Raw genomic sequence first — 10,623 nt, 5'->3', positions numbered from 1 at the left:
AAATATGCTTGAAGGTGATTCTTTTAGGAGGACATGACCAAAACGTTTGAAGGCCACTGTGTTTCATTGTATAAAATGTTTATGTGACATTTCACAGTTAAGTCATATATTTTAGGGTGATATCAATAATGTAAAGGTAAAATCTATTTTTAGATGACTGCCGTTTATGGTCTTTGACATTCTATTGAACCATCAGATCACAATAAGAGTAGGATTTTACATGCACAAAATCTGAGGCTCCAATAAGAACAAGATAGATCTTGATTATCATAATCCGTCATTTATTCAATAAATATTTTGTCGAGTCAACTAGATGCCCAAAACCATATTAGACTCTGAGGTCACAAGATGGAACTAAACAGACACAGTTGCTAACTGTCATAGCACCTAACACATAATGAGGACAACAGACATGAAACATAAACATGTAAATAATTCACTATGATTATAATGTGTCATGAGACTATTTAATAGGGAAATCCGAGAAATTGACGTTGAAGGTGGTACTTGACTGATGCAAAGGAGTGACTGAAGAGGTGCAGGAAGCCTTGGGGAGTGATTTTCAATGAGGATACAGAGGCAGGTGGGAGGGAACCCGTAGGCTGTGGAGGATGTAGACTTCTAAGATCAGTGAGAAACCATTTAACCAGGGGAAAGAGGTGATCAGATTTGTGTTTTAAGATGGCCACTCTAACTTCTAGGAGGAGAAGGAGATAAGGGAAATAAATGTTTTATAGCCATAGTCTAGAAATGTAATTTCAACTTTTTTCTTAACTATGTCCAAGTCAGTTAATATCTATCATCAAAAGTGCCTCCGACTTTTCTTCTCTCTTTTTTTGAAGGAATGTTAATGTCAATTACTAAGTAATTTTAGCTTTTCAAAGTTAAAAAATTTAATCTATTGGTGAGACTAGTGGAAGCATAGAAAATTACCAAGAAAAAGTTAAATTATTAAGTGATTTTTCTTTGATTATAATTGATAGATATGTCTTACACTTTAATTATTTATTGCTACATAACAAACCATCCTAAAACTTTGTGACTTGAAATCATAATAATTATTTCTTTTGCCCACAGATCTACAGTTGGGCAGGGATCAGCAGGAAGGTTAGTTTCTGCTCCATACAGCATTAGCTGGGACAGCTTGACTGGAGGCTGGAGGATCTGCTTCTAAACGGGCTCATTCAACATGACTGGGGCTGAGGGTCAGGGGTCTCAGGTCCTATGTGCACGGTGAGAACAGCAGAACTCTCATCCAAACCCCTGCACTAAGAGATGCTAAAACTCTAGCAAGGCTTCTAGCAGCATAATGCTGGGTCCTAGGGTGACTCCAGCCCCTATAAGTGATAAAATGCCCAATGAGAAAGCTCAATGGTGCCAGAATTTAAAGATTCTTCTTGCCAACACCTGATGAAAGGCCTCAGCTCTCCCTTTCTTATAGCATTTACTAAATAGGGCTTACAGTTGTGATATCTTCCTCTGTCCTTTTGATATGTACAGTTGTCCCTGGTATCTACAGGGGATCGGCTCCAGGAGCCCTGCAGATACCAATATTTGCTGACACCCACATCTCTTATATACAATATATATAAGTAAACACTTATAGTATTTGCATATAAGCTATGCACATCCTCTTGTAAACATTAAATCATTTCTAGATTACTTATAATACTTAATACAATGTAAGTGGGATGTAAATGTAAATGCTATGTAAATAGTTGCCAGGGTGCGTGACAAATTCAGGTTTTGCTTTATGGAACTTCCTAGAATTGTTGTTGTTTTTCTTCTCTTTTCTTTCTTTTTTTTTTTTTTTTTTTAATTTTTGATCCACAGTTGGTTGAACCTGAGGATGCACAACCTACCTATACTGTGGACCAACTGTATCTCCTACAAAGACACTCCTCAGGAGTGTCTTTCTTAATCACCTGAAAGCCCTTCCTTTGAAATGTAATCATCAGGAAAGACAGTCTCTGACTTAAAGTCTCTGTGGGAGGATACAGTCCTAACTTCAACAAACTGATAGCTAGCAGGTCCAGCTGGCCTAATCACATTTATATGCACCAACCCTCTGTAACTTTTTGCTTGAGCTCTGCTCTCTCCCCATCTCTACTCTTTCCTTTTCCCTTTAAATCCCCAATTATCTCTGCACAAATCAGAAGAGTCCAGCTCTTCCCCCTACTGTCAGGAGTAAATGAATAAAATGTTTTCATCCCTTTCACTGATGTCTGGCTTTGTTTATCTTTGACAATAGGCTTCTCTAAGTGACTTGGACTCCCTCGCAGTATGGTGGCTGGGTTCAAAGGGTCAGTGAAGAGAGAGAGGTGACCCCATAGCAAAATAGAAATGCTTTAGGGCTCCTCGTACATGAAAACGTTTTATACTATACCCCTTTAAAAAATCAAAGAGGACTGGAAACAAAGTGATTCATATAGATTTGAAGTGAGAAAACAAAATGAAAATAAAAATAAAGGAAATTTAAATTTAAGCCAAGTGGGTGACAGTAAATTCACCCTATGGGGAATAAAAGAATTACTACTTTTTAAAAAAATCCAATAATTATTTGAAAGTCTCAAATAAAATTAAAAAGTAGGAAAGAACTAGAATTAGGAGCGACGCCGAACTCTGAATTTAGGCAGACAGGCCCTCTCTATTATCTTTATTTTTCAGATGAGGACACGCAGGAGATGAGTGTTATTTCTGGGGACACCCAGGACACTAAACCGTCCCCTGTCAACCTTTCTTGGATGTTTTCTCTTCAGTACAGCCGTGCTGAATGGTCTCCCGATGAGAATGTACTTGAAATGTAGACGAAGTCGCTTTTATTTCCGCCCAAGGTAGACGTCGCGAGATGATTTTTCTAAATATGATTTTTGATCCCCGTGGGCCTCCGGCCTGGACTACATTTCCCAGCAGCCCGCGCTCGGAACTACGGGTGCCGACGTGAGGTTCAGCGCCGTTGGCGGCGGCGCAGTCGCCGAGCGGGCGACCGACGGGCGGGCGCTTCGCGGTTTGAATGGCTGCGGGCCCGGGCCCTCGGCTCACCTGAGGACCCGCCGCCCAGGTGTGCGCTATGCCGTCGGGAGGCGACCAATCGCCGCCGCCCCCGCCTCCCCCTCCGGCGGCGGCGGCGGCCTCGGACGAGGAGGAGGAGGACGACGGCGAGGCGGAGGACTCCGCGCAGCCGGCCCGGTCGCCGGCCCCTCAGACGCAGCAGCGGTTCGACGAGCTGTGCAGCCGCCTGAACATGGACGAGGCGGCGCGGGCCGAGGCCTGGGACAGCTACCGGAGCATGAGCGAGAGCTACACGCTGGAGGTGCGCCCGGGGGAGGAGACCAGCGGCTTTCCGGGCCCAGTGGTCCCGCCCCGCCGCGGGGAATGGGGCCCCTGCTCTCCCCGGCTCGGGCGCCCGTGGGGGGAACCTCTCGCCCCCGGCCGGCCCCGGCTCTCTGGGTCCCTAGCCTGGAGCGGGGAGGGAATCCTCTCTTGGTCCTGGAAACCTGGCTTTTGAAAAGCTCTTAGAGGCCCTGAAAGTGAACCCTTCCTCGCTGCTCTATCCCTCTCCGGTTCCGAAGGGGGAACAGCCCTTGCCCTAAAGTAGCACCGCGAGGCTGAGGTCGTGCTGGGGTCCGGTTACAAAAATACAGCCACCTTGTTGGCAGAGGGAACAGGTGCAGTTGTCAAGACCATACCCAGGAGGGGTGGGGGTGGGGGGACTTGCCTGTGTTTGCACTGAAATTAACCCGATTTTAACGTCTGCGTTTCCGGGTTTCTCCTTCAGCTCTTTTCGAACTGTACCAAATTGCCTTTGTCCAGCCATTGCATCCGTTTGAGTAAATGCGTTGTTACGTTTCGGGCTGTGTTTATGTATGTGTAAACAAAGACGAATCTTCGCCTGCGCAGATGAAACGGGCTTTCTGCCTACCTGGGTGAAGACATACTTTTGTCTCTAGGAAGTCAGGACTGCGACGACCTTGAGGATCTATTGGTCACCCCAGACATTGCACAGGACTCTTATAGTCGCTGCGATCTGGGCATGTTTTGTCCCTTTCTTCGGACGGGGCTTGCTGCTGAGAAAAATGGCCATTCTAGCCAGTGAGGCTCAACTCTGTAGGCACCTCCCATTTATGGGCCAATGGGAAGTGACACGGAAGTCTGCATTGTTTATCCCCTGTTTGCCTGCCTGCGTGAGTGGTATTTAAACGGCAGGCCATATGATTTTCTTAAGTTGTTTTATAGTTTGTGGAAAGGGTAGAGCCGATAGGCTCAGGATGGGAAGGCCTTAACCGAGGTGTTATTTAACTATAATAGGGTGCTTTTACCTGTGTGGCACTCACTAAGGTTATTATTTTTTTTATTCTTGCATTAGTGGAATTTTAATTCAGTTCTTTCTCCCCATTGTTACATCTACAGGAGGAAAAAAAGCTAGTAATATACTGGATTTGGAACCTGACAGACCTAGGTGACTTTGGGCAATTTACTTAACCATTCCAAACTCAATTTTGTGATATGTAAATCTGAGATATTTGTATCTACCTGTCTGAACTGTTCTGATGGTTAAATAAGGTAATGTGGAGTTTCTGGAGCATAAAGCGCTCACGGATAGTGCTTTAGAGTTTACAAAGCTCTTTCACACGCTTAGGTGACCTGGCTGAATAGGCCATGTTCTTGTTTATTTCCTAGTGGTTCCTGTGGTCACACAAAGAGAAGGACTCTTTTTTGGTGATGGGCATAAGTGCCTCCAAATAAGCTCTTATTTTACCCTCAGGATAACCGTGTAAATTAGATAGAAACAGTATTATTTCAGCTTAAGTGGTTAAGTCATATGAAGCCCAGGGTTATACAAGCAAGTGACAAATAATAGATAGTAAATTATTTTTAAAAATACGTGTTTGATTACTCAATTTTTTAAAGACTTCGATCTCAGATTCTTAGCTTAGTTTACCCAATAAGTGAATGAATATTTATTCATTTCCCCAAATTTTTTTGATCATCTGTTCTTTGCCAGACACTGTTGTATAGGTGCTGGGGTTAGAGCAAGGCACAAAACATAAAAATCCCTGCCCTTGTGAAACTAGTAGTCAGGTATGATGCAAGATAATGTGGGGTGCCAGTCTCATGAAAGTGTACAGTGGAAAATAAAGCTCATGTGATATTTAATATAGAATACTGGTTATAGAATTTTATCTTTTGATTTCTTGTATTTTCTATGCTTTATACTTGTAATTCTTAATTTTCACAGTGCTCAGATAAGAAAATTGAGCCTCTACAACTGTTCAGTTATTTGCCCAAGGTGATCTACTCCCATGTTTGGACTTCCAAAGTATAAGTCCTGAGAAAGAGAGAGAGAGCGGGGAGCACCAGGTGGAATCTGTATTGCCTTTTATGATCTTGAAAGTTATATAGTATCACTTTCACCTGTGCTACTTGCTGAGCCCCTTCAAAGAGAGAACACAGACTTGGACCTCTCTGTGGAAGAATGTCAGTGTCACATTGTAAGAAGAGTACTTGGGACAGGGACATCATTAAAAATGCAGTTTCCCACAAACATATACATAATACTTTCAATTTAAACAGAATTTTTCATACTGAAATATATATAGTTCATTAGCTAAAAATCAATTTTCTTTTATTTTACAGGGAAATGATCTTCATTGGTTAGCATGTGCCTTATATGTGGCGTGCAGAAAATCTGTGCCAACTGTAAGCAAAGGGACAGTTGAAGGAAACTATGTATCTTTAACTAGAATCCTGAGATGTTCAGAGCAGAGGTAACTATGTTAGAGTTTGTACAGTGAGTGTGACTAGTATAAAAGCATAGTGACAGTAAGAATTCTCTTTATCATGTCCAAGCATTTGTACCTATGGAGTGCTAAATTTAGAAGTTAGGTCATGGTTTTCCTTTACCACATCTAAGTTAGTATCCATTATATTTTATTTCTTTGGTGAAAAATATTTAAATTGTAACATATTTGGCACTTGTATGAAGCATTTAATATTAAAGGTTATGACTTGTGTAATATTGGGAGAATTCTAAGTAAAGATACTCTAAATTGAAAAAGTAAATTTTATATGGTATTAAATTTAGAACTACATGCACAGGACTTGTATCTTACGTACGGAATGTGTACATACTCAGTTTCCTGTTTGGGGGTTAAGCACTATTATAATCAGTTATAGAAAGGGTCAAATCATGTTTTAAAGAGGAGGTAGAAATTGCTTTTTCTATCTGTTGTTTAATTGAATTCATTACATTTATTATTTGTGCCTTTTGGGTTAATTTTCTCATGGCTTATTAAAGATTGGTGGAAAAAGGATGTTTGGCATTTTGGAGAAAATACCACTGTCAAGATTTATGGACCTAGTGGTTAAAAAAAAAAAAATCACTATTAAAATAGTTAACAAGAAATGTAAGCTTTTAGCTGTAGTCTATTTATTAACCTTGAACTTCATCCTGAGTCATATTTAGGCCTAAGAACAAGAGGCAGTGCATAAAGAGTTGAACACCTGGGTTGTAAACCTGCAGAAGTGGACTTAAATAAGGTGCAAAGTATAATCATTACAAAGAAGAAAAGTGGAGGCAGAGTAATCCAGTTAAGTAACAGACAAGGAACTTTAGAAGCAAAGGTCAAATTATGGAATCATCATTATAAACTCTACTAAACTAAACTTATCTAATATTTTAATGCAAGTAATATCTCAGACTTCAGTTTTATTTCCATTTCAAAAGCCAGTTTATATTTTAGAATTTTTACCTATGGGTTCAGATTATTTGCTTTTTTGCCATGATGGACTTAATGGATTAAAAACAAAGAGCAGATTGGGAGAAGATATTAACAATGTAACAAAAGATCAGTATCCAGAATTATATAAAGAACTACTAACAAATAGTTAAGTAATTGACAAATAGCTACTAAAAAATGGGAAAAGTATGTGATTTCAGAAAGGCCTTAACTCACATAGCTAATAGATGTAGGCAAAGATGTTCACTCTCATTAGTAATTAAGGAAGTTCAAAGTTCAGAATAAGATAATATTTCATTCTCATCAGAATGGGGAAATTTGAAGTCTCATAATACCAAGTTTGGTCATTATGTAGGGAAACAGGAACTCTGTTTTGCTGGTGTACATTGGAGAGAGTATAAATTGGCACAATCACTTTAGTGGGAAATTTGGCAGTTTCTAGTAAAGTTGAAGATGCATATTCTCTGGCTCAGCAATTCTGCTTCTTGGAGTAGTTCTTTTTTTTTTTTTTTTTTTTGGAGTAGTTCTTAAAGAAACTCTAGCACACATGTACAAAAATGTGTTCATTACAGCATTTTTTGTTATAGTGAAAAATGAGAAACCCCAATTTCCATTGGTTGGGGAATGGATGCAAAAAATGGTAGTTCATGTGAAGGAATATTTTTAGCAATTAAAATGAATGAATTAGATCTACACGTATCAACATTAATCTCATAAACATTGAATGAAAAAGCAAGTTGTAGAATGCTACTTCCAGTGTGATACCATTTATATAAAATTTTAAAACCACACAAAAGATACTACTAACTGTTTATGGGTATATATATAATCACATAGTAAGTATAAAAACTTGGATGGGAAGGACTCAGACTGTAGAATGGTGGTTATCTTTGGGGAAGAAGAGTGGGGAATGGGATTGGGGAAGAGTACAAATGGGAACTTTGGCTGTTTCTGTAGAATCTGAAGCAAACATGGCAAAATGTGTTTGATACGTTAATACTTGTTAAATCTGGCAATTGTTACATGAATGTTGGTTATGTTCCCTGGTTAATTGCTTATTTTGTACTTATTTTGTATTGCTAGTATTTCATAATTTTTAAAAGCTTTTAGGTAATCTCAGAAAAAGATTAGGAAAATTAGATTTGGAAGATGAGAGAAATAAACCAATCTGTGAGATTAAGCTAGTCAAAGGCATGAACTGTGATTTTATATCACTGTCTAAAAGTAATATAATTTAATTAGTTAATTTTGATTTACTTTTAATTATCTAATTTGTATATTTTACCTTTGTGTTAATTATGAAAATCTCATTTTTTAATTTTTAATATCAGCTTAATTGAATTTTTTAACAAGATGAAGAAATGGGAAGACATGGCAAATCTACCCCCACATTTCAGAGAACGTACTGAGAGATTAGAAAGAAACTTCACTGTTTCTGCAGTAATTTTTAAGAAATATGAACCCATTTTTCAGGACATTTTTAAATATCCTCAAGAGGAGCAGCCTCGTCAGCAAAGAGGAAGAAAACAGCGGTATGTTTTCATATTTGCTAAGCAGGAATACGCATTTGTCTGTCTGTGCTACAGTTCTGATCCCTTAGTTTGTGTCCCTCAGTTTATTTTGCTAGTCTTAAGAAACAAATGTGATTTCCTAAGTTATCTTTTTCTCCAGTAATAATTTCTTGCTTTTCATTGTATGTTAGCTCTGAAGAATTTGGCTTCTTTCGTGTTGCAAAATGTGTGGAATCTTTGTTTCTATAAAGTTTCCCTTTTCATTTAAGCAAACAAAAATGTAAAAATCAGACCTTAGATACTCTCACCAGTTAGCCACCTTGGGTATAGACTTTTGGCTACTTAATTTTCTATTATTGAGACTACTTCTGTTATTTTCTACATATTGTAATACATATAGACTATTTCTTTATTTGACTTTTATGTCAAACCAAGTAGTAAAAAGTCCCCCTGGAAAGGCTTCTTTGTGTATTTTGATGTTTACAATCAGGGAAAAGTAGAGAAACTGGATGGGAGGAGAATACTGGAACTGAAAACTGAAACTATTATGACATTGTGCTTCTGACTGCAAAGTCTGTAAACTTATTCTGGCTCAGTGTTTCTCTCTTTCCTGGTAGATAAGGGCAATTATGGGATACAAGTTCTCTACCTTTATCACAAAAGTTTTTTCATAAAGTAGAAATGGCAATCTGTTCTTAAAATAGAACTAGAAAAATGTTGTCAAGAAAAGTAGTGGAAAGGGAGTTAGAATTGAATGAATAATGTTTACTTTTCTTTCAATATAAAAAATTTTCCAAATCCTGAAGGATGTTTACAGTAAGTGAGCAGCTTTAAAAAATAAAACAATGTACATTTTTATATAGTTGATCCCACTGATATGGAAGAAGCTGGTCTAGTTTGCTTGCAGTTTTGAGGAATTGTCTGTTTATAATTAAGTATTCTAAAGTTTGGATAGAAGCTTTTTTCTGAGTCTGAGTGAGGTTGATATGATCACTTAAAAAGATATAGAATATCTTCTTTGAAGTGTTATAGAAAATGATTTCAGGCTGTATTTACTTTGATATTTATTAGGGTGTATATACTACATAATTGTAATTAAGAAAATTCTAAGATGTTTATCTAAAAATTTTACATTTATATCACCCTGTATACTTTTTATTAGTACTTCTGGCTAATAGTAATAATGTATACAATTTACTGAGCATTTTTTGTGGGGCAGGGACTCTTCTAAGACTTAAGCATGTTACTTCAATTAATCAGTTAGTCATTAGGACAGCTTTATGAGGTTGATACTGTTGTTACAGGTGGGAGGAAACAAGCCTTTGAGAGGCTAAGTAATTTGGCCAAGGTCACACTTTTAGTAAATGTGGATTGGAGCTCTTATTGAAACTTTAGTCTGCCTGCAGAACCCACATACTTCACCATGACTCAGTACTGCATCTCAAAACACTGGTCTTTGAAAATTTATCACTGAGTATTTATTAAGAGCTTACTGTATGAACTCTTTTTCATAGGTGTTATGTAGGATACAAATATTTAAAAAAAAAAAAAACCAAAAAAAACAACAACCAAAACCTGCAGTCACTGTCTTTTGAGAGCTTACAGTAAGTACAGTCAGGCAGGGAAAGGCATGTATAAGTGCAAAAGATACTAGAAATGTAGGACTTCTGAGGCAAAAATAAGCCACTGTGTATAAGCCAGTTAGGTAGGGTTCCATGGAATAAGTAGAAATAGGTCTGGAAGGATGGGTAGGATTTTAATAGGTGAATTTGGAGACATAGACAGATTTCTGTGCGGAGGATGAAGAATGAAGACACCAGAGCAGTAAAGCAAGAGGACATTCAGCTAAGTAGGTTAACTTGTTCTAGAGTTCTCACGTTACAGAGCCAGTTTTTGGGGTGGTTCAGGTGGTTTTTTTTTGTCTTCCAGTTTTATTGAGATATAGTTAACATACAGCACTATATAAATGTAAGGTGTACAGTATAATGATTTGACTTACATACATCATGAAATGATTACTGCAGTAAGTTTAGTGAACATCCATCATCTCACATAGAAATACAAAGTTACATAGAAAAAAAATTTTTCCTTGTAATCAGAACTCTTAAGATTTATTCTCGTAACAACTTTCATATATAACATACATCAGTGTTAATTATATTATGTTGTACATTACATCTCTAGGACCCATTTATAACTGTAAATTAGAATGGCTTGAGGGTTAAGCTAAAAAGTTCGACTTTTATCTTGGTAGGTATCAAAACTAGATAGTTTATCATGTGCCTATGGTGGGGAGGCTAGTTTTTATTTTTATTTTTTGGCTGCATTGGGTCTTCGTTGCTGTGCACGGGCTTTCTCTAGTTGTGGCAAAC

The 10,623-nt window shown here is 38.1% G+C and overlaps 1 protein-coding gene across 2 annotated transcripts in view; it reads left to right on the top strand.

Annotated features, from left to right (window-relative positions):
• Window positions 1-2,967: 2,967 nt before the first annotated feature.
• The window catches only part of RBL2 (RB transcriptional corepressor like 2), a 64,407-nt gene continuing 56,751 nt past the window's right edge, over window positions 2,968-10,623 (top strand). For both annotated transcript variants that reach the window (XM_057710741.1, XM_057710742.1), the window contains exons 1-3: window positions 2,968-3,313; window positions 5,638-5,768; window positions 8,072-8,272. In XM_057710741.1, coding sequence (XP_057566724.1) covers window positions 3,071-3,313; window positions 5,638-5,768; window positions 8,072-8,272 — 575 coding nt within the window. In that variant the 5' untranslated portion in view covers window positions 2,968-3,070. The remainder of the gene's footprint in view (window positions 3,314-5,637; window positions 5,769-8,071; window positions 8,273-10,623) is intronic.

Source organism: Hippopotamus amphibius, chromosome 16 (genome assembly GCF_030028045.1).
Source record: "Hippopotamus amphibius kiboko isolate mHipAmp2 chromosome 16, mHipAmp2.hap2, whole genome shotgun sequence".
Classification (NCBI taxonomy): Eukaryota; Metazoa; Chordata; class Mammalia; order Artiodactyla; family Hippopotamidae; genus Hippopotamus; species Hippopotamus amphibius.
The sequence above is the reverse complement of the archived record's forward strand: the minus strand, read 5'-3'. Positions and strand labels throughout refer to the sequence as shown.